The sequence below is a fragment of the Hemicordylus capensis genome, chromosome 6 (assembly GCF_027244095.1).
Source record: "Hemicordylus capensis ecotype Gifberg chromosome 6, rHemCap1.1.pri, whole genome shotgun sequence".
Lineage (NCBI taxonomy): Eukaryota > Metazoa > Chordata > Lepidosauria > Squamata > Cordylidae > Hemicordylus > Hemicordylus capensis.
In genome coordinates, this window is record NC_069662.1 from 89,716,905 (window position 1) to 89,744,818 (window position 27,914).

At 43.9% G+C, this 27,914-nt stretch overlaps 1 protein-coding gene across 7 annotated transcripts in view; it reads left to right on the forward strand.

Moving 5' to 3' along the window:
• Positions 1–27,914, forward strand: part of ELMO1 (engulfment and cell motility 1) — a 459,005-nt gene that overhangs the window by 425,607 nt on the left and 5,484 nt on the right. For all 7 annotated transcript variants that reach the window (XM_053260714.1, XM_053260710.1, XM_053260713.1 and 4 more), the window contains 4 exons: positions 5,881–6,044; positions 13,271–13,383; positions 15,274–15,381; positions 23,630–23,712. In XM_053260714.1, the coding sequence (XP_053116689.1) occupies positions 5,881–6,044; positions 13,271–13,383; positions 15,274–15,381; positions 23,630–23,712 (468 nt within the window). The remainder of the gene's footprint in view (positions 1–5,880; positions 6,045–13,270; positions 13,384–15,273; positions 15,382–23,629; positions 23,713–27,914) is intronic.

Below are 27,914 nucleotides of genomic sequence, written 5' to 3' on the forward strand. Positions count from 1 at the left end.
CTCCTGGTTAAAAATGGAATTCATTCCCCATACTCTCCCCTACCCACTCAACCTTCCGGACTTCCAAGGAGTCCTAGCCACTCCGTGGATCCAAACGGCTTCAGGCAGACAGATGAGTAAAGAACGGGAATGAAGTCTACGTTCTTGGGTGGATCAAGCCTGGCTTGGCCCAATGTTGCAGCAGATGCAAATTTGCCACAGTGGGGAACTCTGGGACAGGGTACCTAGGAATTAAAGTGGTTCCTGGCTTGCCAGGTGAGTGGTCAGTGGAACAGCACATTGGATTGTGTTAGTGAAAGACAAGTTTCTTAGAAGGGGTGCTTAAAGTCTTGGCCCGCAGTGCCTGCCGGGACCAAGATGGATGTTACTGAGGGACCCATTCCCGGGACTTGGACAGAACTTTCAACCAGGCTGGGTGGTAAAAGCCCTTTAGCCTGCATGCACGTCTCTGTGGTCAAACACTCTTATGAAGGAGTTATCCATTCATAAAGTGAAGATGCGTGGTAACCATCATCACATAGGATGAGTCCCATGCTTTTGAATCCTGTTTTATTATTATAATAATTATTAAAACTTTTATACTGCCCTCCCAAAAGGTTCAGGCTTGACATGGACAACTCTGCCCATGAGTTTTGGCTGACACCGAGCATACTTTCACCCCAGGGGAAGGGGCTGGGCCCCCCTTCCCCAACAAAACAGGTTGAAAAATAGAACAAAAACCTTTAAAACCATCAAATCATAAGGGGCAAGTCCTAAATCATTCTAACCTAATCTTAGCAGTCTAATGCTACACATCCATACACAGTCATTCATGTATGGGATAGGAAAGGGAGTCTAGGGGGAAGAAAAAAATAAACATTCCTGGAGACATGGGAAAGGTGGGACGATGACATACCTGCTGAAGAGTTGGGCTGGCATGAAGTCACGAACCTGGTGTCAGGCCTGGAAAGCAAGAGAGTGAGGGGCAAAATGCAGCTCCCTTAAGCAGGGCAAAAACCACATGTCTGGAGAATTCCACAGAATTCCTACTCTCTGGAAGTCAGGACAAAAGAGGATGGGTTTGGGTAAAGAATATTTTAATGTGCCAACCTTTGCGCCAGACAGATGATGGGCCATACCTGCTGGGACAATCACCCAGATGAATTAGGAGATGGCTCTTTTGTTTGTCCCAGGATTGAGCAATCCGGAGAGATCTGGATGGTTAATGGGTTTCCTGGGGAATGCAGGAAGGAATGCACTCAAATGTGTTTAGCAAACAGAGACAGGCTATGGAGATTCTGATTCATCAGTCTCAGATAGGCTAAGGAGATTTTGGTACAGAAAATCAATCTTGGCACATCAGCATGACTGCAAAAATACAAGAGCTGTTTCCAGGTTTCTCATATACGTGACTATACTTAATGAACTTTGTCAACATGTGCACTCATTTCTCCTGGATTTCAAAATACAGATCCTCCATGCTAGCACCATGTAGAGCGATGCTTGCGGGGGGTGTCCAAAATGACACACACCCCCGTACAGAAAGCTCCCCTCCCCCGGACAGAAATGGTTTGGCTGTGGCAGCTCGAATCGTTTCAGCACCTCTGGCATGAGGTGCTGAAATGATTCGGGCACATCCCTAGTTCTGTGAGTCAGGTGAAGGCAGAGAAATAATGAAATGCAGTCTCTCTGAAAGAGAATTTAATGCTGTATTTGGCCTTTGGCCGTTCAAAACTATACCTTTTCTGCGGAGTGAACTTTGGTTTTCTTTTCCTGTTCTACAGCAAGCAATGTTCTAAGCCTGTTCAAATAGGCAAGTATTCAATTCAGTATACAGATCTGATATTTAGGGCATATACTATTGGATCTGGTATTCAGATCCCCGCCCCCCTTTTTATTCGGAATTTTTGGAGCCATCCAAATATTCGTCCACAGAATATAATGGGGAAATTCACTGAAATGCCTATACTATCTCCATTTATTTTCAGAATTGGATGAAAGCAACAAGGGTGGTGGCCCATTATGTGAACTTGAAGCCTACTACCTTTCAAGTAAATAGGTGCAGGCATTTCTTTAAAAAATAGACATTAACATTTTAAAAGCCTTATAATTCATTTGTGTTATTCCCCAGGGGGGTGAGAGTAGCCTGATGGTGTTGTACCTACAAAATATCAATTCAAATAGGTGCAAGGGATTATGTGCAGGAAAACCTTAAAAACTACATTTCTAAGAGTGTAGCCTGTTCTAGGGATATTAGGCCTACAGCGGCTCAGCAACTCACAGAAGGCAGGGAGACAGAGTTAACGCTGTGTGATAGGTTCTTTCTATGTAGAGTTGCCATGCCCCCAGAAATTCCAGGTTTCACCCAAATTTTAAGCATCTCACCCAGATTGCTTAGCCCATCCAGATTTGCCTTGATTTCAGCTTTCTTTCTTTTCTTTTGTTTAAAGTAGTAGAAGCAGAGTTATGGAACAAAACGTGCAGTCACTATTCTGCTCAAAAATTATTTTCAAGCTGATTTACATAATATGCAAATTAGGCTCCCAGATTTGGAAAGCCAGAATATGGCAACCATAGAAATTCTATGTCCCTTCTCCAAAGCACTGTGCTTGAAAGGGAATAGAGAAGCAGAGCAAAGTCACTGGCCAGCTAGCTTCATGTGTCAATTTCAAAGGGCTTTCCCAGCCCCTCCACAGTTTCCATGTATGAAACACAATCTCATTCCCTCCCTTTGTCCTTTAAAGAGATACATTGTTTGCCAGAAGAAAAAGGGAAAGGGAAAGCTTCCAAATAGGCTTCAAATATCTCCAAAAATATTTCGACCCTCCAAATGCTGTTCATGGATATTCAGAGCCCTAACTGTTCAACTCTATATTCAGTGGGCTAGATAGAAGATCACCGAATCATGTGATTCAGATTTGGCTGACCAGATCTGAATATTTAGCTTCAGCCAGCCAAAAATTTGCACAGCCCTAATGTGTACTTAGCCTTTCTCCTGCCCTATTTGACACTGAGACAAGGAAGCAGAAGACATAGCAACAAAAGTGGCCAAATATTCATAACACATGTATAGGTGTTGAGTATCTTCATGTCACATCATAAATTGCTTGGGTTTTATGGACGATGTAATGTGTATGGTTAGGGTAATAAAATTTAATTGTGCAAGCTCTCTGGGTTTCTGCTGTCAGGGATCTGCCTCCCCCATTGGTGGAGGGAGGCATTCCTGCCTTTCCTGTACTACTAGTCCCTGCTGGAAAACAGGAATGGGGTGTGTGGACACTTGCAGCTCATATGCAGAGATGAAATATGCTGAGTGGTGGTTTTGCATTCTGAGTGCCTTCCCTGCCACAGCTACTGCCCAGTGGTGTGACTCTCTGAATGGCGAGGGCACTCTAGTTCTAGACTGTGGGAAACAGATACCGATGATGGGTCTAACTCAGTGGCAGAGTGTGTGATCCTTTTAGCTGATGGCGATACATAAACCAGTGGTGACACAAATAGAGGTGACTAGGGGTGTGCAATTCAGATTTTCGGTGATTCGGTTCGGGACCCGAACCGAATCACCCCTGTTCTGTTTTGTGCCCGAATATGGGCCACCCGAATCACCCTTGATTCGGTTCGGATTTGCATTTAACCCGAATCTGAATCCGAATCAATTCAGGGGGGTAAAAAAGGGCCCAGGGGCAAAATTTTGGGGTGGCGTGGTAGTGCCCAATGGGTGGAAGCTACCACCCAATTTCAGGGGAATTGGGCAAAGGGCTGATGTTTGGGGAATATTTGAAGTTTTAGTGACTTTGGGGCAGTTCAGGGGAATAGCATGGGATCTGGGCAAAAAGAGTGGAATGGGGTGGTAGTGCCTAATGGGTGCAGACTACCACCCCAATTTCAGGGGGATTGGGCAAAGGGGTGATTTTTGGGGAATTTCTGAAGTTTTTATGTGTTTGGGGCAGATTGGGCCAGAAAGTGGGGCCTGGGGCAGAAGAGTGGGGTGGGGTGGTAGTGCCTAATGGGTGGAGGCTACCACCCCAATTTAAGGGGGATTGGACAAAGGGGTGATTTTTTGGGAATTTTTGAAGTTTTTGTGTCTTTGGGGCAGTTTGGGGGCAGAAAGTGTATCTGCCCCAAAAGGGTGGGGTGGAGTGGTAGTGCCTAATGGGTGGAGGCTACCAGAAGTTTTTCTGAAGGGATGTTATTCCCTTATTTTCTGAGGTGTGAATTCTCATTCAATGATAGCAAATGAGATTTTTTTCAATTAAAGAACTCTCTTGACCCCACTTTCACTTTTTCACACTCGCATTTACTATGAATATGATGAATGAATCAATCTATCACCAAGCACTTTATGAAGAAAAACCTCAGAAAATCAACAAAATCCAGCCCTCTGGCCAATCACTCTGAAATTGGGGACGGGTGGTAGCCTCCACCCATTAGGCACTATCTACCAGCCCACCCCACTCTTTTGGGGCAGATCCACTTTCTGCCCCCAATCTGCCCCAAAGACACCAAAACTTCAAAAATTCCCCAAAAAATCACCCCTTTGTCCAATCCCCCCTTAAATTGGGGTGGTAGCCTCCACCCATTAGGTGCTACCACCCCACCCCACTCTTATGCCCCAGGCCCCACTTTCTACCCCAATCTGCCCCCAAACTGCCCCAAAGACATGAAAACTTCAGAAATTCCCCCAAAATCACCCCTTTTCCCAATCCCCCTGAAATTGGGGTGGTAGCCTGCACCCATTAGGCACTACCACCCCACCCCACTCTTTTTGCCCACATCCCATTCTATGCCCCAAACTGCCCCAAAGTCACTAAAACTTCAAAAAATCCCCCCAAATCGACCATGAGCCGAATCACCCGAATTTTTCAGCCCCAAAATTTGGGTGATTCGGCTCGGCCCCGAAAAATATCGGGGGACATCGGGGGTGATTTGGTTCGGCCCCGAATCACCCGAAATTGCTCATTTCGGGCACAGATCGATCTGTGCCCGAAATTTTTTTCACATCCCTAGAGGTGACCGAATGAGTGGGAATCTTCCACTGTGCTATATTCATTTAGATGGAGGTTAGATGGGGATATAGATGGAGATGGTGAAATGCCTTCTTGCAGACAAGACAGTCTTGCTTTGGAGAGAAGATCTTAGTTGCAGAAGTGAAGACAAAAACAGCCTCATCCATTTCACTTCCATCACTGGATTTGTGGCCAAACTAAACAGGATGTGAGTGATCCATTAGAAGGATCACCCACTTTTTTCTTTTTTTAAGTGCTAATAGCTGCCATAGACGATGCAGTTCAGACAGATTGGGACTATGGTGCTAGAGGATGGGATTAAAATTGCGGGGGGGGGGAATTCTAATATTTAAAATGATATCGGGCAGAAGCTCCCAAGCTTGGGTGCCCACATGGTGGTGGACTACAGCTTGCCATTGTGACCAGAGATTATGGAATTTGTAACCCGACAACATCTGGACACCCAAGCATAGGAACCGCTGGCATAGGGGAAAGGGTTAATTCTCACTCCTCCAACACCACCATCCTGATCCAAACTGGGAAGGAGGGCTGCAGCTGCTATTATCATTTTTTGAAACATGGAAAGTCCTCTTCATGGATTGCCCATGTCCTGTCCATTTGAGCCCTCACTGCAGTGATGAATTGACAGAGTCTCAGACTTAAGTATGGAGAACCTTCTTGTCAGTTTCACCTTCTGCTGGAGCAGAAGAGCGCACCCTCCAGATCAATTTCTAAAATTAAAAGAGAGGAAAGGATCACAACATCTGTCAGTTCCTTTGACCATCATACATAATGTTGCTGAGAAGTTACACACAACCGTTGGACTAAGGTGGTGCTATGAGTCCCCCAAGGAGGTTACTGACCTCTTTTTGTTGTTGTTGTTTTTAATCTCCAGGTAATGCAAGTGGTGAAGGAGCAAATAATGAGAGCACTGACCACGAAGCCTAGTTCTCTGGATCAGTTCAAAAGCAAACTTCAAAATCTAAGCTACGCAGAAATACTGAAAATCCGCCAGTCTGAGAGGATGAACCAGGAAGATTTCCAGTCTCGTCCAATTTTGTAAGTGTCTTCTAAATGCCTTGCTTCCCTCCCCACTGCCTCCTCAGAAAGTCTAACTAATGTGAACGACATTTGTGAGCTCTTCAGGAATAGCCCTGGAGAATAAAACTATTCAGGGGCACTGTTCAGAAGCAAAGCAGTTGTATCTACTTGGAATGCATTCACTTTCTTCTACAGGAATAAAAAAAAGTCCCTTTGTGTTCACCTAAAGTGGATTCCGCGAATCCCTGGAGGGCTGAGAGTGGCTTATTTGCAGCAAACGATGTGTTGACATTTTCACCCTTTGTGTGTGTGCCCTTTCTCCCCTATGCTTTTTTCTCTCCTGCCTAGTTCCTCACAGAAAACAAAATGTCACCATCAGTGAACCAGGGGAAATGGAGCCTAGAGGAGGAACACAAAGCCAAAGGGACTCCATGAAAATGGGCTGTGTTTTAGTACCTTCTCCAATGCCAGTAAAAAAAAAAAGTTGTTTAACTCCTAAATTATCTCTTGTTTGCATACATTAGCAGCTATTATTCAGTATGCCTTTCACCTCAATTTGTGTTGCTGGAGCTAAAGGCAAAGCAAATTACCAACCCTTTTTAATGCCCTTTTTAATTTACAAGGGGGTTAAGTATCATGGAGCCTTGTGCATGAGTACGGTGCAGATGGCGGATCGTGCCCATTGCGAGGTTATTTCTTGATTTTCAGTCAAGTTTATTTTGCAATGTAATATCCATATATTCTTAAAATACTTCAAGCATGGCTGTAAACTGATGCGACGAGCCCATCCAGAGTATTCTAGTGACAGCACGTGAAATCAGATTGAAATGCCATGTACACAAGCATTTTCTGGTTGAGGGGCCAATGAACTTTACAAAGACCAATGAACTTTTAAAGTCACCTTAAGTGGCGCAGTGGGGAAATGTTTGTCTAACCAGTAGAAGGTTGCTGGGGAATCCCTGCGGGTATGTTTCCCAGACTATGGGAAACACCTATATCGGACAGCAGCAATATAGGAGGATGCTGAAAGGCAGCATCTCATACTGTGCAGGAGGAGGCAATGGTAAACACCTCCTGTATTCTACCAAAGACAACCACAGGGCTCCGTGAGCGCCAGGAGTGAAAATCAACTTGACGGCAACACTTTACTTAACTTAAATAAACTTGTAAAATTTTGTTGCTGAGTTTGTGCTTCATCTTCTTTCAGTAGACAACCAACAAGGACAGGATCCATTCCAACAGCCAAGCACAAAATCCCTACATAAGGAACAGGGCCTTTGGTGCACCCCTTTTTCCTAGCACCAAAGCCACAAGAAGAGGGCTGAGTCAAATATACCAAAGCCTCCCCCACAAACAATCTCCTTGAAATGAGGAAAATTGTTTATTTATTTATTTAACACATTTTTATTCTGCCCAAAACTTACATCTCTGGGCGGTTTACAACAAAATAAAAACAGAAAGTAAAACATTAGCTTTTATGCAGCTTCATTTATATGCAGGAAACCCCAAATAATACTTAAAACCACACAGGTGGTAAAATAGTTATTTTGCAAGGAAACTAAACCCCCAAAACCCAACCCCTATATTCTACATATATTCACGACTTTTTATCTGAGAAAGGACATTTCAGTTCAAAATGCGTTGGGAGACATAGCTCTCACCAGAACAATGCATCTGTCTTGCCCCACTGATGTTGCCTTCTCTTCTTCACCCAGCAGCACCAGTGATAACTGTGCCCTTGGTTGCCTCTCCCTGTGAGGAGAAGGCGGCAGAAGGAGAGTAGGGAGGCCAATTGTGAGCCCTTCGGGGACAGGGTTCCATCTTATTTGTTTGTTATTTCTCCATGTAAACCGCCCTGAGCCATTTTTGGAAGAGCGGTATAGAAATCGAATCAATGAATATGAATGAATGAACTGTCTCACGTTGCCAAGGATGTCCCTATTTCCTGGGGAGAGATGCTCATCCCATTCCAGGCTTTTATTTCTCCTGCTTTTTGACTTTAAAAAAAAAAACTTAGAAAAAAAACCTCTGGATGTACGCAAAGGCCTGAAATTGGCCCAATCTGCCTCATTTGGGAGATAGGCGGGCCAGGTGAGGCACTCTTTTGCCATCTCTCCCACCTGCCTACAGTGCGCCCGCCCCACCCCAACTTTAACTGTCATCATTTGGGAGGCAGGTGGAGCTCTGGCCGCCATCCTCACTCTGCTGCCCAGCAGCTGGCTCCAGAGAACCGGGCTGTGCCATTTCCACCTGGGGCTGCCCCTAGATGGCCCCATCCCCCTGACTCCTCCCGTGTCCCCATTTCGGCCAATGTAATGTTTGCAACCCTAAAGGAGAATGACTTGTGAACCACATTGCCACTGCCTAGAACTTGGACTTTCAGGATCTAGGCAGGCTGGGGTGCTGCTTGATCCTTGGACCTCTCTGCTCTACATAGTTAACAACAAATACAGCATTACCAAGAAACTGTGGCTGTCTGCTGAGAACCTGGACTCTGGATCCCAAAGCTAGAGCAGTTGGTTATTCCCAGGTCCTGCTGCTCCCTCATAGGCATAGGTGAGCAGCACGGTGTTCTGCCATGACCACTGCCAAAGCTGGTGCATGTCATTTTGCTTCTCAAAGCAGAGCACCAACTGGTACCTTTTTTCTTATTTAGTTGATTTCAGAACATGTATATATTGCTTTTTAGCAAGAAGTTCACAACGTGGTTTACGCAGCACAGAAAAGAAAAGAAAAAAGCTTCTATGTCCCAAATGGGCTCACAATCTGTTTGTTTGTTTGTATGTTTGTAGGCTCTAGGGAGATACCAGCAAATGGTCACTGGAAAAGATGCTGTGCTGGAATGGATAGGAACAGTTGTGATCTCCCTGCTAAATATAAGAGTACCATCCTTGAAAGGTGCCTCTTTGCCCAGTTAGCAAGTTCCCCCCCCCTCCTTTCGCTGTTATTTAATTTTAAAATAAAACAACACCCCCAATTCTTTCCACCTTTAAAAGCTCTTTCCTCCTCTTTGTTGTTCTATGAGGATGGGAAGAGGAAAGCAGACTGGTGCCATTTTACCTTCCTCCCCATTGCCATCCACATGCAGAGTAGGTAGGGCCAGCTCCCTGGCTAGTGCTTGCTTCTCCATGTCTTCCTGAATGAGGCTTTTGAATGCACTAAATTCCACATTGCATTTGAATATAGTATCCAAAACTTTGGGCACAGGCCTCTGGTGTAACTGACTGCTATATTTAAAACCCAACATCTTTTAGCTCATCAGGGCCCTCAAGGGACTTGTGACATAAAACTATGATACTATCTTTAAAATAACAATAAAAATATACATGCAAATATCAACAAAACCCCACTGTGCCAACAACAGTCAGCAGCAGAGATACAAAATAAAGCTCAAAAGGCATGGCAGAACATGGTGTTTTCAAGCCTTTTAAAGGCTCCCTTCAGAACCAGCCTGGCAGACCTTTCTAGGAAGGGAACTCCATCTGCTTCTATGGCACTTGTGCCATTCAGGGCTTTGGAAATCGCTCTGCTTATAATTGGAAAATGGAGATTATGCAAGGTTTTAATTCTGAAACCAGAAATAAATATGGATTATTCACTTGGACAGTATTGTGGTTTTTATTTTTTCATGGACACGTTTTTATTTCTTCGGATGGTTGGCCATGAAATTTCTCTACTGGCCTAGAAAACATTGTATGGCAAAACACTCTCTACTGCAGTTAAAGTTTACAGAGGGTGGGGGGAATTCTCGAGCAAAAACCTTTTTGAGACAGACATTCTTGTTGCCATGCCTTTCTGAATCGCATAACAATTTATAACTAGAGACACCATTTCAGAGTGTAGGCGAAGTGAGGAGATGTCAGCAGTGATGGTGGTGAACATTCCGAGAAATGCTTGAAGGTTTGTTCTTTAGGTATATTCAAGATGAAAGTGCAAAAATAGGCACTGTATTTTAATAGTATTTTGAAATTTACTTTGTATGTTCCATAACAACTGTAGCAACTTTAGTCAACAAGAGACCAGTCATTCTATTGAAGGAAAGGTATTTGTGCTTAGTACATTTTACTTGTGTATATGCAGCATGGGGAAAAACCGTGACATAGGAGGTGTTCCTGAGAAATAATGTGACGGTGATATCGGTTAAATACTGATCAACCCAACAGAGGCGTATCTAGGGAAAATAGCGCCTAGGGCAAACACTGAAATTGCGCCCCCTGTCCAAGCATCTGACACCCATCTTTCAGATAACTTTACCATAATATCAGCTGAAAAATACAAGTCAAGCTCGTTAATCTTTTAATATTTCAAAAACTATTTACCAGTGGACTTAGCCAGAACAAAAAATGCTGGAAAACTACAAATTTCAGTATGCTGGGGCTCATGAAATACCCAAATACTATGTGGAGATGTACTTGGAAAACTAAACAGAAGTGCCTGTCTAATTCTCTACTATGCATTGTAGCATCACCATTACACAAGTTTTAAAAATCAATGGAGAATTTGACTTTTCCCAGATACTCTGTAAATAATTAAAGGATATGCAGAGTAAACTGTGTCACTGCTTGGAATATATTCTAGTCTTTCAGAAAGACAGTTAAAATGAGAGAAAGAGAGCAAGAAACTCCCAGTGGGCCTTAATATTAAGGGTTTCACACTGATTCAAAGACAAACTCACCATTAATAGCCATATTAGCAAGACATCACATTTAACTCACTTATCACAAGAAGCAAAGTAAGAGCAAATGAATACAATCCTAGGTCATAAGTGTCAGCTCAGTATTCACAAGCCCTGATTCTCTGTACATAGTGCCAATGTGAATATGTGTACAGTGTTTTATGTTATATTTTTATTATTATTATTTTTACCCGTAGCCCCTTTGGGGGGCTTCCTAAAGGTGGGGTTTTTTTTTGCAAAGATTCCCCCTCACCCCACTGGCCTCTAGGGCCTTGCAGGGACCATTTGAGCATGTGCAGTGGCCGTTTTTAAAAATAATCTTTTTTTAAAAAGGCCACCAAAAACAAAATGGCCACCGTGCATGCTCAAATGGCCTCTGCAAAGCCTGGCATGACCTAGAGCCTCACAGAGGCCATTTGAGCATGCACGGTGGCCATTTTGTTTTTGGCAGCCATTTTTAAAAAAAATTAATTTAAGTGGCGCCCGGGGCACATGCCCTGCCTGCCCTACCCCTAGATACGCCCCTGCAACCCAAGTATCATTGTGGCAACAACAACAGTAGCAACCACTAACCTCTTTTTAGTACTGAACAGATTCATGAAAGAGATCTGCAGGCTTTGATAGTATCTTCAAATCAAACTATTTTGTCAATAAATTGAATAAAGAAACTCTACAGTGCATCCAAATGTCCTATCATACACTCTCAAAAAACTGCATCAGCTTCAACCTGGGTTCCAGTCCACAGCATGCTATATTCTTAAGACACTAGCATATCAAGATGTTAGCCAGTGAATGGTGACCAACCTCCACAAGACACCCAAAGGCCCATGTAGAAGGTGGTGACCCCAATGGTTAACATTCAGGAGCTTTTATACAGTCATTTACCTTGATAATGCTTATGCTTTGTTACATCCTAAGAAGTTGTTTTAGGATTTCAGGCATACACATCACTTATCTATCCTGTGATAGATTATTACATTGGAGAAGCCACTTAACTCTTGTTTGGTCTAGGACCGTAAATAAAACTTGACTTGACTTGACTCCAAAATATTATTCATCCACAATATTTCCGATATTCTGAAAAGTTCCTCCCAATGTCAGTCAGGCCCATCTCTCAATTTCAAGTTGCCAGTTAAGTTAGTTAGTTGTTTATTTACGATATTTGATCAAACAGCAATACAAGCAGAATATATTCAGTAAAGCAAAAGCAAAAACAGAAACTAAAATATTGTCACATACATAAAATCAAGAACCTTTGGCAGTAGCTGATTGCTGTGCTCTAGCCTCTCTTAATTTGGTTAGAATATAACAGAATTTGGCAACCACCAAGGATATTGTTGGGTCCCTATCTTCTCGTAGACATGTAAGAATCATTTCCTCCAAGTGGCTTTTGAAACCTTTCAGGTACTGGGATAAGAACAAGTCTCTTTCAGCGATATAAAGTGGACAGTGTACCAGTTTCAGGGGCAGATCCACAAGGGCACAGTCTCTCATCATAAGGTTTTCTCTCAAATCTCCCTGATAACATCGCTGAGGGTAGGGCATTCAAGCAGGCTCTTGTAAACACCCAGCGAAGTTTTGGGGAATAGATTGTATAAAATAAGTGGTTGTGGCCCAATCTTTCTTAGCGTTTAGCAGTTGGGGAGGCCTATTTATAGAGGCCCTCTCCTCCTGACAGTGTATGTCGCTAAGCCTTTGTTTAACTAGGCGTCTTGCCGTTGACTCGCCACACTCTAGCAATTGTGCTGGGCAGAAACCCATTCTCCGGAGTCTTGCCAATGAAGTATATTTGGCTTTTTGCCTGACTTGCTGACAGCCGTAGATTACCTTATCTGGGCTGTGAATAGACATGATGGCACTTTTACTTAAATTTCTCAAAACTTGTTTCTTCCTTTTCACTGATGGCATCTATGTTTTAAGCTTAGGATACAAGGCTCTTCCATGTTCAAAAACCAGGAAAAGGGGCTCAGAGTTTGCCCAAGAACTAACCAGCCCCAATGATGTAACTTGTGCATAGCCTTTGTGATAATAATTGATCTATCACACCAATTCTACAGATTTTAATCAATCACTTTCTCCAATACCTAGCCACTTGGCATCTAGTATGTCCCCATAATTCCTCAACGTGACAAGGCTTTGCTGCCACAAGTGCATATTATCATGCCTTGTTTAAATACAATTTAAAACTGAATATATTGTTTAGAACTGATATACAGTTCTTTGAGGATCAATGGCTCATATGATTTTTTGGATTAAAAAATGAACTTGTATAAAACATTGTATCTGATTTGCCGGTTGATTGCTTAGTTGAGCTCAATGGGAAGTAGCCCCCCTCACTGTTCTTGCAGATAATTGGTGGCATTGCAGAGAAGGTTTACTCTAAAGCACAGACAAGATAAGCAGCTTGTCTAAAGTGGGCTTCTACTGCAGAGTTCAAACACCAGCTTCCTGGAATAAACTGAGTGGGCTGAGCTCAAAATCTGCCTGGAAAGAAACTGTATAGCTTGAGGCTTTCAGAAAATCAAGTTAGATACAACTAAGTCTGCTTCTCTTTGTGTTTTCCCCTCAGGGAGCTAAAGGAGAAGATTCAGCCTGAAATTTTAGAACTGATTAAGCAGCAGCGTCTTAATCGTCTCGTTGAAGGGACCTGCTTTAGGAAACTCAACAGTCGACGGCGGCAAGGTACTAACCAGAGGGTTTTTTTTTCAGTGCCCATCCACACTTGCTCCTCTTTTGCTGGAATACTGGAAAAGACCTTTGTAATGAATTTTAGGGTGCTTTCACAAGTGGTGCAAAGAGTCCCTTTTAGCTTTTAAGATATCACTTCTGTGTGGTGTTAATGCAAGTGAAAAGCGAGGAAGAACCATCCTTACACAAAGACTAGAACTAGACATTATGGAGAACATAAAGCTGCTGCTGAGAAAGTCAACTGCATATCTTGTTCCTCATTGGTCTCCCTGCTGCCCTGACCCTTGGCAGCCAATGAGATGGAGTGAGGGCAGGGAAACTCCTATCATCATGTCAATACAACCCACGTTGGGTCTTTATACATGTTACAGAGGGAGAGGGGAAAACAGGGCATGCTAATGCCTTTTTTAAGGCAACATCATGTTTGCTATAATATCTAGTTCCACCCTGTAAGGATGTTTTAATCAATGTGGCCATTTTGTGCAATTTACAGATACAGAAGTTATAACTGGTGCTGTAGTTGTTCTGTGAACTGGGGATCAGAATCTGGTTTCAGTCATGGAATTTGGCATGCTGATAATCTACTTTCAGTTTCTAAAAAGCAAGTTTCTAGTCCTCATTGTTCAGAGAACAGTTCATTATTAAGGTATATAAAAATAAATAATTGTTTTAAAGGCCCTCAGGTCATCCTATTAAAAATGTCTTAGAACCTCTGTTGCCAGGTTTGGCTTTTTAAAAGCCAAATTTTGGGTTACGGCCCATTTGACTCACGAGTATACCCCTGAGGTTCTGGCCACACTGTTTTATACAATATCATGGAAAGGAGCAAGCATTTGTGTTTGGGCTGTATGTGTTTTGCAGGAATTTAGGGCAGGTGTTAAGCCCAGTATTAAATATGACCTGGATCGCTCTCATAACTCTGGCGCCTAGAGTTTGATGATGACCTTACTGATTCTCACTACCTGCCTCAGTGCAATTATCCTCCAAGATCACATTAATATGTTCCACTTACTTTGAACTATTTTTGGCACATCTGCCCACTTTTATAGATAAGGATTTCCTCCTCCTTGTGGTAGTCACCTCCTTTACATATCTATATGCTGAGGCTTTTCCCCATTCTTCATTTTTTCCCTAAGTGCCATGCATACTTGGGGGGAAATGGTGGTAAAAGCCTCAGCAAACAGCTGTGGAAAGCTGGTGGTTACCACACCCAGAAGGAAACATGCAAACAATCCAAACATATTCTGAGGTAGATAAAGAAGAAAATAATGGCAGAGTGGTGGCCATGTTAACTGAGGTCATATTTGCTTTTTTTCTAGGTATCACAACCATGGGCAAGCGCCCCCAAATTACAAAGTCTCATACAATAAGAACTGTAGGCATAGATGAGCTTCAAAGTCTGAGGTAGCTACTACGGTGGAATTGCTGTATTATCTGATGTTGTGTTAGACAGGAAGGAGAGCTATAGTTCAGGTGCTACAAAATTGCAGTTTTGACAAATCCACAATATATGGCCTGTTTATAAAATGAAGATGCTCTTGGAAGGAGGAGGATGGTCCCTGGCTCTCTTCATTTCAAGAAAGGAATTGGCTGGCATTGACCTTGTATGCTAGTGACTTTTGCAGCCTGAACCTGCCAACAAATATTATTGCCAGTAGCAATTCTTGGCAAACATTTTTCGTAAAAATTGCAGAGGGAGAATATGAAGGTGATAAGAGAGGTAAATTGATGTGGCATCTTAAGAAAGAGCAGAACAGATATACAAGATTCACAGGGAATTTTCTTGACAAGTCTTACTTATTCTTCAAAGAACTCATTGTTTGTTGCTGCATCAGATGCTCTTGGGTATTAATGATCTTTCCCACCTTTTTGATGTTCCGTCAGACAAATTTTGGTATTGCCGCCTCTCACCCAACCACAAAGTCTTGCATTATGGAGATTTGGAAGAGAGTCCCCAAGGAGAAGTTCCTCATGATTCCTTGCAGGATAAGTGTAAGTAATTGGGACATTACTCTTCTATCTCATTCTGCACTGTTGACCTTGAGAAAATTACGGTGCCAACTTCAGTAGGGGCTCAAAGGGGCAGATGGATAGGAGGCAGGAGGATGGAGGTGGAATGAAGGAGAGCTGTGATTCCCTTCATCATGTAAGGGGGAAAGACTGAAGAAGGAATGGCAGATGAATGGCCCACTGGACTGTTTTGCTTCTTTCTCTAATATCCAGAACCTTTTTTTCAGGCGGGCAGTTGCTCAGAGTTGTCACATATTGGGGCAAGTAGACCCTTTTCCTCCTAGGGATGTGCATAAACTGGTTTGGCACTCCTTGTCTGGAGCACTGAACCGGTTTGGAAGTCCAGCGTTCAAGCCGGTATGGAGGCGGGAGTGACAGGAAGGGTGCCCTTACCTGCCATTCCTCCCTGCCACTGGCGCTCTCCCCAAAATCGTTGCCGCTGGGCTGCAGCCCCGGTCAGCATCATACCAGAAATGGCTGGCATGCATGTGCACGGCATGCACACGCGCCAGCCATTTCCAGTACAATGCTGACAGGGAGGTACACTGCAGCCTCATACCTCCCTGCAGCCCTGGTCAGCGTCGCACCAGAAATGACAGATGTGTGTGCGCATGGCACACATGTGCGTCAGTACAACACTGACCAGGGCTGCAGGTAGGCATGCTGCAGCCCCATGGCAATGATTTTGGGGAGTGCGCCGCTGAGGGAAAGCGGTGGGGCAGGTAAGGGCACCTTCCCTGCCCCTTAAAGCCCCCCTCCCACCTCCCGGGAGTGCACGAACCAGTTCGTTCACATCCCTATTTTTTCCTACTTGCTCTCCTACTTTTCCTACTTGCTCTCCTATTTCTGGGATCAGAATGTCTGGGGTCATTTCACTGGGAATTTCTGTCAAGGACTTCTCTCACAGCAGATTACTCCCTGAAAGCTTATTTGTCACAGCTTCTTAGAAAATCCTAGTTAAAGAGCAGAATCCTTCCTGTCATTGCATCTTTTTTGGTATCCTCTTGGGTTATGCTGAATAAATCCACTGTAAAAATCTGATGTGGGACATCTCTTTGCAAACATTCCTTCTTTAAAAAAAAAAAAAAGTGGCATTGTTGTCCATAGTCGCTATTCATATTCAAGAGCTTGGGTTGGGTAATAGCTAAGCGTGTGGGTTGCTGTTGCAGACAGGACTGGTCCACGGTTCAAGTCTCACTTGATGCACCAAGTTACTGGGTAGTCTGAGGCAAGTCAGTGCCCCAGCCTCAAGCAGCTTCCCACCCGCACCCCATGTGCAGTATGGAAATGACGAAAATACAGACCTGCCTTACAGAGTTGCTATAAGGGTTGCTGAAGTAATGTAGGTCAAGCACTTTGGACACTCAAAAAGCGTGTATACATGCTAAGTATTATTAAGTAGTGTGGCTCTTAATATAGCCATATGTTTACTACAATGAATCTTCAGCTATATCATAGTCAATTGTATAGAGCCTGATAATTGTATAAAGCCTGATAACAGACATAGGTTTGGGGCGGTATAAAAATATATGAAATGAATGAGTGAATGTCCAGTCTGATAGCTAAATCTAATGCACCATCCTAAACGTTGTGTGAGGCTGTTCTCACATGCAGCCTAACCCGGGCTAGGGGCACCCACCCTGGGTTAGGCTGCATGTAAGAACCGCTGGGATCCCCGTGGATCTTGGAAGCAAACCTGGCAAAGAAGCCCATCAGTTAGCCGAGGTTGAGGGCACAGTTGCGCCCTTAACCACATCTAATTGTTCATGAGTCAGCACCGGCTGCTTGCAGCTGGCACTGAGACTCTGCGGGGGGGAGGGATCATGGGGGAAGTCCCCACAATGCACCGCACACTTGTGGGATTCCAGGGGCCAGGACTATGCATCCCGACCTCCGCACTGCAAGAGGCAGCGCGGAACATCTGGGCACGTGATCACGAGCCCAGAGGCAGCTGCAGAGTCTGCAGGGATGGTAAGCTGTTGCAGCCTTTCCTCACTGCCTGCCCTCTAACCCTCTCATGGAATCATGAGAAAGGGCTTTCTGTATATATATTAATATTAAAAACCCAAACAGGTTATCCAGTGGCTACACAAATGTCTGAGGCAATAAGGCTGAAATGTGTTTTTCCTCTAAGGGAAATGCCCGGGCTCTCTCTCATAGCAGTTGGCTTTGAGTTACAAGGTTAAGGACCTAAGCAGAGCTTCTTAACAGCACCAGTTTATAGTCACACTCACTTATATTCACTGCCTCACAGACTGGCCACAAGGCTGTTCTAGGCTTTTTACTGCAATCCTTCTCCAGAATCTAGGGCACAGGTTTCTGATCACTTCGCTAAAGCTCTGGCATTGAAAGGAGCTGTGTACTTCTCCTCACGTTAAGAGAAATGGTTCAAAACGTTAAGAGTGGAATGGAAGATTATGAGGCAATCAGTCCTCGTAATAATCAGTCCTCAAGTAACTTTGAAATGTGTCTTCAGTAGCTGGATTCACTCAGCCCAACCCAGGTTTTATTAACTGTGTAAGCATGTTGTGCAAAGCAAGTTAATGTTGGACAAGCTTGAGGCACCTGAACAGATTGCCACAGACATTTCACATTCAGATGGAAGGAGGTTGCTGTCCTTTAAGAATTCTGAGAGTAGTAAGTTCCTCTGGAGCCAATTCTCCCATTGTGATGTCGGCAGAGTCAGAGGAGAATTGCCCCCCGGGTGTAGCTATACCTGAGAGAAAGAGTTCAAAGAGCCCGGGGCCCCAGCTCCTGAGGGGCCCCCAGCTCCACCCCTCATTTTCTTCATTCTCCAGAGAGAGGCGTGAACATGGGCCCCCTCTTCCCTAGCTACGCCCCTGATTGCCCCTGCTGAATGTCACTTTGTTCTTCAAGGAGAAACAAGGTCACCATTCATTAAGTGGGATATTTAAAAAGTCCACAGAAGTTGCTGGCCCACATACAAAAATTGCCTGCCTCCCTGCCTAGTCTCACATTGGGGAGGGTTAGGCATTGTGACGCATTGATGGTCTGAAAGGGGAAAAACAAACAAACAAACCCACTCTTCACTTTTCAAAAAAAGCACATCCCTTTGGTGTGATCGTCATCATAGGTAGGTGGATATTTGCAGAGTTGATTAAGTTCAGAAGTGGGACATCCCAGTGGAATGGCTTAGATCACCCCTCTTGCCTTCAGATGCACTATGACAGGACCATGAAGAAGCTGGGGGCATCCAAGCCTCCATGTGCCTGTGTATTGCATCTTTCAGAGGACAGGGAAGTCTGTAACAAGGATGATGTCCACCACTCTCAGAACAGTGAAATGTGAGAGCAGGCACTTGGATCTTCTTGACTCCTAAATAGTCTCAGCTGCAAGGGTGGCCACAAGGTAATGGGCAGGAGATGGAGGGCATCATAAGACACTGGTTTATATTCTCCACAGCGGAGCTGCACAACCTTGTTCCCCCTGCAGATGCTGGTCTGCAACTTCCATGAGTTGACCACAGTTGACCGCTGTGGCTAGGGTTGATGGGAGTTGTAGGCCAACAACAACTGGAGGGCCAAAGTCATGCAGCTCTGCTCCACAGTGTTAGGAGGGCAGAGCAAGAGCTCTGCCCTCACAGAGAGCCAGGACACTAGCTGCACTGTGAAGGCTTGCTATGCAGCCCAGGGCATGGAGAGGGTGGAGGTAAAGCAATTTTTTGTTTCTCTACCCTTCCCTCTTCACTGCCAGAAATAGGTCCCTGAGGGTTGCACAGACCTCAGGGACATATTTCTGGTAGCAAACAGGGCATTTGCAGGAAGGGTAGAGAAGCAAAAATTGCTTCTCCATCTCTCTCCCTTTATGTGGAGTCGAGCAGCAAACCTTCAGCACAGCTAGTGTCTTGGTTCCCACCTAACACTGTGAAAACATGAGCCACTGTGTCTAGACTCAGCTCCAGGATTTGACGGGCACTGTCTTCTGGATTCATGTACATTTCCTCCCCTCATCATGCCCTCCCATCACATGTCCATGACCCTTTCCCTTAGTTTCCTGCAGAGGGTGAAAGGGGAAGGGTTTTGGCAGGAAGGAACTGATGAAGTGTGGGCCTCATGGGGGAAAAGGTTGGGTGCCTTTATTTTAATAAAATATCTCCTGCCTTGTGTGGTGTTGCATATATTTAAAAAGGCTTCCTGACAAGTTAATTAGTTTTCTAGATGTGCTATGCAGAGCCAGCTTTGGGAAGCTCAAAAGCAGAGGTCAAGAGAGGACTGCTCTTGTAATTAGAATAGTGTTTTTTTTTTTTAATGTATTATGAATACAGAATTAGGAACATAGGGAGCTGTCTTATACTGAGTCAAACTGAAGGTCCATCTAGCTCTGTGTTGTCTCAGTATTGGCCAGATCTGTCCCAGGAGCTTTTTCTTGCTGGCCTTCAGGTAGAACTACAAGCAGAACTCATGAAGAGCTCTTGGCCTGTCCTGCTGGTGAGCAGCAGTGGCTCAATTCGTGTGGCCGCTTGAGGCCAGATGTCCCCTGCCCCTCAGCCAGAGTCCACTGACACCATCCCTCTTTCGCCTCACTTTCCCCCCAACTCCAAGCTCTGCTCCCTCACTTTCATTAACATTTTTTAATAATTAATTTCAGTGTAATAATTAATGTGCTGAAAATTGATCTCGTCCACTGCACACCAGGTCATGTTTGGTTTGAGCCCACTGGGGCATTTGAGTTGTGCACCCTTGATCTACACTAGGGCTGCTCAGCTTCGGCCCTCCTGCAGATATTGGCCTACAACTCCCATAATCCCTGGCTCTTGACCACTGTGGCTGGGGATTATAGGAATTGTAGCCCAAAAGCAGCTGAGGAGCCAAAGTTGAGCAGGCCTGGTCTACACTGACTGGCAGCAGCTGTCCAAGGTTTCAGGCAGGAGTCTTTCCCAGCCCTACCTGGAAATGCTAGGACTTTGAATCTGGGACCTTCTGCATGAAAGCAGATGCTCTACCACTGAGCTACAGCCCCATCCCCCAAGGGGAATATCTTACAGCAGACACTGCTTCACATGTAGTCACCCTTCCAAATACAAACCAAGGCAAATTCTGCTGAGCAAAGGGGACAATTCATGCTCGATACCACAAGACCAGCTCTCCACCCACTCTTTTCTGTAGCTTGGGGTGCAATTATCCACAGTTTGCTTTTACAGAACCCTCATTGATTGTTAATGGGGTTGGTGTGAGACTCCCCCATGGTGGAGTGTAACCCTTGAGTTTTCACTAGCCATCCTCCACAGAAATAGCAGAACAGTCCACATTCTGCACTTGGTCCATAATTGAGAAAGGAAAGTACTTTCTGTCAGGCCCTGACTCCTGTTGGGCATTATTCCCAAATGCAGAAAGGAAAGATGGTATGAAGGAAAAGAAGTTTGCAAAAAAAAATGAAAATAGCAAAGGTTAGGACATTTTTATTTTATTTTTTAAAGTCTTCAGTTGAAGGCCCCAAGAGTGACTTCTGCATTTTGAGGACTACCGCACAAGGAAAAGCCATTAATAATATCTTTCAGACTTGTTCCTTCAAGTGTAAACTTGGAAAGACATAACAGCTTGTTTCCTTGACGGGAGAATTTATAAATAAAATATGTATGGCTGTTGTGCCCTGTTCAAAAGAAGTAGGGGATGGAATAACAGAATTTTAAGTTCCTATCATATTCTGCATGATGCTTTCCTAAAGAAAATAAATAAATTGGAAAAACTTTCTCTTAACAGTCTTTTCACATGGTTTTGGGAGATGTAGGATTTTTGTGTGTATCATAAGATTTGTTCAAAACCTGATTTCCACTTGAAGCCCAGATATATTTTGTCTGCTTTTTCTAGCCTGGATGGTTTGTTTTGTAGCAAATAGAGCATGTGAGGGCTCTATCACAAGCCCAGATCATGAGTGGGTGGTTGCGCCACTGCAAGTTTTCTCGAAGTGGTTGCACAGCTGATTTCTGGGTGCAGCCTTCATACAAACCACTTTTGTTTATGAACAAATTATTATGTGGAGGAGGAGGGGAGCATATGGCCAATGAATAGCCCTACATTTACTTCAGTAGTTTCTCCTAAGTAGTAAACATCCTATTTAAGCACAGTATCTCTAATCCTATGTAATTTCTATCAATTCATGGTCATAGCTTATATGGATAGTTGCAGAGAGGCAAATTGTATCACGAGGGTCTTTTTAGACAACAGCTTCTTTATGCAAATACACAATTGTTGAGAGCACTATGGATATTTTTTCTCATGAAACCAATTCTATAGAGGTCATCATATTTTCTCAACATTCGGTCTGCAAGATTTTGTTGCTAGAAAAATTCAGTTCTTTGCTTGGCAATTGTGAGTGCAGCATGCAAAGTACTAGTGCAATCATAGACACCTATTGCATAGGACTTGTGACATCACCAGTGACAAGAATAGTTCTCTCTCACACACACACAATCACACACACCCATTTATGAACAAAGTAACAAATGTGAGCAAGACTACTGTTCTTTCCTTGCCTCCTCCTTCCTCCCTGCCATTCCAGCAATCACATGCTTCATTGTGGATCTTTTGCTTTATTGTGTGGGCTTAAAATGTATAATAGAAGACTGTGAACTCTCTCTTTCCGGTGCTGCAATATATATATATTTTTTGCACTGAAAGGCTAGCTCTTCAATCTTCTCTCCTTTACACTGGAGTATGACATTATTGGTGATCAGGACACACAACAGCACTAAAATCAGAGTTTTATTAATACTACGTGGCCCAGGCACAGAGCACCTGTGCCTCTAGTTCCCCCCCTCCTCCCCCCTCCCCCGTGCTCGTTCTCAGCCCTCCCCCATCCTTCTTGGCTCTCCCCCCACGTTCTAAGCCCCCCTCCCTCCTTCTCTGCCCTCCCCCCTCCTCTCCCTTTCCCTCCCCCTCAACTCTTGGCCCATTTCAGCCACCGCTTTCCCCAGCACAATTTTCTCTCGGCCAGCCAGCCTTTGGCCTGCCCGTTCACTTTTTCCCCAGCAGCTCGTTCGCAAACTCTTATGAGAGCTGCCACACATGGGATTAGTGACGGGTACGTTTAAGAGAATTAGATCGATATATAGATTCTGGAAAGGCCATTAAAAGTAATGGCTGATATGCTGTGCAGTTCTAATGGAGCAGAGGGACTTGCGGTGCTGCTATGGAAAACCAGCAGTTGCACTACAAGCATTACCAGTTTTCCCCATTTGTGACTATATGGGGAAAAACATAGTGACGCTTGTAATGTATCCAGCAGTTTGCTTCAGCAGTGCTGCTTCTTGCAGTCCAACATGGAGGCACTGCTAGTCCCTCTGTCCCGATTAGAACTGCACATCATGTCAGCCAGTAGTTATAAGAGCTTTAAATGCAGTATGTCTGTGCACGTTAAGACATATACTGTATTTTCCCACACATTCCCAAATAATGCAGTGGTGTCTGTTCCTTGAAGAAAGGCTGGAAGGTTTTCTAAATCAAACCATGCTGTTTGGTCTAGAAAAATTTCAGAGTCGTGTGTGTGTTTTCGCCAGTGTCAGGGTTGATGTGCGTATCTAGTTGAGCTTTCCTCCTTTCGGAAAGCTCAACTAGATACGCACATTTAAAAAATCTATCATGCCATTCATCTCTGGAAAACGCTGCATCTGGTCAGTGTTACATAATGAAGGTAAAGCAATCATGATAGGTGTTAACATCATGTGGGAAACATGGTTATGTGGTTCTCCAAGAATCCCCTGATGAACAAGATGGCATCTGGTTCCTAAGGCTACTGAGGGAAAACAGCCTTAACATGTATTTGGGGGTGGTTGTTGTTGTTTTAAGTTTTAGGTTAAATGGCATGACAGATAGGTGCCAGGGCAGTGGAAAGAGAGATTGATTGAACCTTTTGAATAATAAGTAAAACAAACCTGCACTGGGGAGTGTATAAATTCAGAGGCAAAGGGGGAAGCCAGGTAACATTTAAGATTCTCTTGAGCCCTTAGATTCAAATATTTTGTTATGAAAACAGAGTAGAATGGCAGCTAACATTTTCATCTGTACGTGTGACACTTGACTTCATTGTTATTTTAGGGCTGCCTGATTTTCTGTTTGGTTTTCTTACACATATCAGACTCTAGAAAATGGTAGAAGGGATGTCATTTCTGACACATTGGTTTTGTCTTGCCTCTTGTTTGATGCCATGGTTTTTACACATCTTGCAGTCTCTCTCTTCATCCTTCTCTCTCTCTCTCTCTCTTTCGGTACAGTGCCTGTGGCAGATATAAAAGCCATTGTGACAGGGAAGGACTGCCCTCACATGAAGGAGAAAGGAGCCCTTAAACAAAACAAGGTATAATTTTCAATAAAACCCAGTAACCTTTTTAGTTATAAACGTTACTCTTGATAAAATAGTATTTTTGTTCATGCCACCACATGAAATCTGCACGCTTCATTTAATTTTTTTTATTATTTTTAACTTGCTTCATCCCAAAGATTTGAAGCTGGCAACAGTGCTTAAAAGAGCATTTCATTAATCCCGCAGAATAGAAGCTTAGCAGGGTATTCAAACACCACTCTCTGAGCTTAAACTTTGCCTGTTTACGTTAAGCCAGGCACACAACATGTTCCAAAGATAGCCAGAGCTTCATTTGGTAATTCCACAGAGGGAAAGGAATTCTATAGTTGTGGGACAGTCACCCATGGACAGGCTGACCTATTGGAATGGAGATGTTTAGCTCCAAAAAAATGAAGATGTTTGACTCTGAACTAAAGTTGTCAAGAGCACTCTGAGTATGGCAACTGTGATGTGGCAGGATGTGTGAAATTAAGTAGCCTTTTTAAGAGTTTTGGAAGAAACCAAGCTTGTGTCGGGTCTCTTTGAGTTGTGCCTGGAAAGGTAGACCCAGCCAGTGCAGATTTTGAAGCAATTGTGAAAATACACTCCCAGTGACCCATCTCACTTTCTGCAGCTGCTGGAACTTTCCAAACAGCTTTCCAGTTGGGAAAACAGGAAAAATGTGGATTATTTGAATTGTTTTTTTAATTGTTTTTATAATTTTATAAGCAGTGTGTTTTAGATGGTGGTTGTTTTCTGTCTTTTTAAACTTGTGTACCGCCCAGAGCCTTTGGATGGGGCGGTCTATAAATGTAATAAATAAATAAATTTGTACCTGTCACTGCTGCAGATGATTTGAGTTCATAGTACAACCTGCCCCAGGTTATGCTGATTTTGCTGCTAAACATCTTCATTTCAATTTTTTTCCCCAGAGGAAAAGGACAGAGGTCATTTTTAAGGTTGCACAATCTCATCTACTTCACAATCCCATGGAGAGATCTCAAAATCCCCATCCCTTTCCCCCCACAATCCACTGAATAAAAACTATTAGTATACATAGACTTTCACAGCTGTGTTTGTGCATATCCCATCTTTATCTTATTAAACAACAGAGCTTATCCAAGAGTAGGGAGCACATATGTACCACAAGGGTGGCGGGAAGCAATACATAGACAAGGGACAAAACCAAATGTAAAGGGCTGTGACAAAGGAGCTTTGTTCTGAACATCTCCCACACCTCCATTCAGTGGTCTCATATGTACATTCGGCTGGAAGGGATGGAATGTATTATGGGTTGGCCTCAGAGGATGGATTGTGCATCTGCCCAGCTGCCACTTATTACCACTCCCTGCTCAACGTTGATTCAATTATCTCTCTTCCCAAGTGATGGGTTAGTTGCCAAAAACTTATTCCCTGTAGCTGAGTCCTGCAGTGCCTCAGTAATGTATGAAGCTCTGAATTATGTGAAATTGCACTGAATACATTCCATCCCACAACAGCTTCAGAAGCTGGATGGGGCAAATAAAGGAGGAGTGGATTCCCACCCCCCAGAGGTGACAACATTACCACCTCTGTAACTATCAGCCAGAAGTGAAGTGAATAGAACAATTCAGGAGTCCAACCAATATCTTCTGGATCCTGCATTTGCTTTATTGCCATTTTTAATTCCATGATCCTGAAAGCCATAGAAGGATGTGTAGGTGAGCTGCCTTCCTTCCTCCATTTACATGAACAGATGAGCTATTCCAGTTGAAGGTTGCTCTGCATTGGCATAGGAGCTCCTGCAGCTGAAAAAAAGATTGCTGGATTTGTGTGTCAGTCCTTTCCATCCATGTGCAAAGTTAAGCACCTGAATACATGTTCCTCCCCCCCCCCATTTTGTAATTGTATAGAACTTCCAAAGGACACTTCATTCTAAGGTTTCTCATTATGCATAGCAACTGCCTTCATGTTTATGCACTGGCAGAAAGAAGTGACAGAATGCTGCTGCCACAAGCAAGGAATAGAATTGGCAGAATGTCCTTACCAGTGGCTTCATCATCTTTTCATTTATCAGCATCCAGCTTTTATCCTCTCAGTGGGATCATTTAGAAATAAATAAGCCCAGTGTCGCATAGAAACTTGATGTCATTTGTAGCTGGAATAGCTTGATGAGACACAACTTAATCCACATGTTGTTTTGTATGCCAGCCCTCAAAATTGGCTTTAATTTCAAATGGTCCCACTGTTAACAGTGTTTTTAGCTGCTTATAGTATTGTAATGCATTACATGCACACACACACACCCCAGTGCTGTACTGCTTTAAAGCAAGGAAGTAAGAAACCTAGGTTGCAGAATTCACTTAATTTTGTGTATTCCCCACCGATCTCTTCTATGGCAAGTTTGGGGTGTGTGTGTTAAAAGACCACTAGTTTCCTCATAACTCTACATTCACTTGGGACGTGTCAATACGGCAGTTGTTTGTTCTTCCATTTGGGCACCATGATACCCAAATAGCAGCTTAGGAAAGGTTCTTGGGAAAGGCAAGTAGCCTAACATTAGGACACCCCTAGACTCTAAAGATTGCATGTTTGAAAAGCCACATGGTACCCTCCTGGGACTGTACCAGTTCAGAATACAGGTTTGGGATTGTATGTTTGATTGCTCCAAGAATTAAAAAGAAGAAGAAGAACTGCACATAGAACATTAGTACATCAAGAAAGAGGCTGGACTGGAACCCTTCCCGTGATATACTAACTTGCCATGGGCAAGCAGGACACAGATTGTAGAGCATTCAAACATGCCCACATTCTGAAGCAGTACAAGAATGCTGTACCAATACACCTGGATGTTGTGTTTATGCTATAAGCAGGAAAAGACTGCATACATTGTACTCATCTTACCATGTGTAGAGCTGTGAGCATCTATTTGATTGAAAAGGCCAAAAATATAGGCCTCCATATTCAGTATGGTTTAGATATATAATTACCCCTCCAGTGACTGTTGCTGGTGTCTCATTTGTCTCAGACTCTGAGCATGAGCAAGAGAGTGAGTGAATGAAGGGCTGGGGGTGGCGGAGTGAGGGAGTGAAGGGCCAGGGGGTGTCTGAGCGTGTCCGAGCTTTGGAGCTGGAGAAGGGAGAGGAGGCAGTGGGAAGAGGCACCTTCCTTTGTTTATGAGGGGGGAGGGAAAGGGTTAGGGAGGTTAGTACCTTGAGGGGTGGAGAGAGTAGAATTGGGGATGCATGTGGAGGAGTAGTTGAGGGGTCCTGGGGCGGGGTATGGGGTCCCCCCCATAAGCAGAGGGAGGTGCCTCCTCCCAGCGCCGCCACCTCTCCCTTCACCAGCTCCTAGGCCAAGTGGTAGCTCCCTCCATCCCTGCAGGCAAGTAAGCTGTGGCTGCAACCAGCCCCGCTCTGGGTAGATAAAGAGCTGGGGGGGCCCCACAGCAGCAGGGGTAAGTGGCTGGGAGGGAGGGAGAGAGCCAGCCAGGCAGGCTCCAGTGGGGCGGTGCAAAAAAAAAAAACAAGGGAGGGGAAGAGAGATCAAATGTGGAGTCCAGAGACTAGCACACAGATGCTCTGTGCAGGTTAAGCTAGTTTTATTTTTAAATGAAAGTGAGGCTTGGGATATAAAGATTGGAGAAACTCTGCATTAGGCTATAAACAACTCAGTTATTCTGTTCCTGTTCTCATCTTACCTTGATTGCCTTGTTGTTGTTTTTAAATGAAAATGTCAATCTATAACTTGTGGGAATAAGCATGCCCTAGCCAGTGATCTGATCTAAAGAGCATTTAGCATCCTGGTGATCTTCTGCACAAGGCGGACTTCCTGTGCTGATTACTGATAGAATTCCTCGGATTTGTAGACTTTTCTTCTTTTTGCAATTATGTATTTTGTTTCCATAACTTCCGTGATGCACTGCTTTTTAAAAAAATGTTGGTAATTTGTACCACTGTGCAAGGAAGTGATGCCTGTTTTGGAGAATGGAGATAAATTTGGCTCCCCGGTGGGTCCATTTATTTCAATATACAAGAGTTGGGAGTTGCATCTAAAAACAGAATGTGTCTGTCTGCACTTTGACTAATTTGATGGTTCATTGAGGCCCAAAGTCACAGTCTCTGCTAGTGACATTCACCTGCAGAAATCTTCGTCAGCTTGTTCTAGAAATACAAGCCAGCAACAAAGTCAAAACTAGAATTTTTCCTAGGTGTTATCAGACTACCTCTCTATCCAGT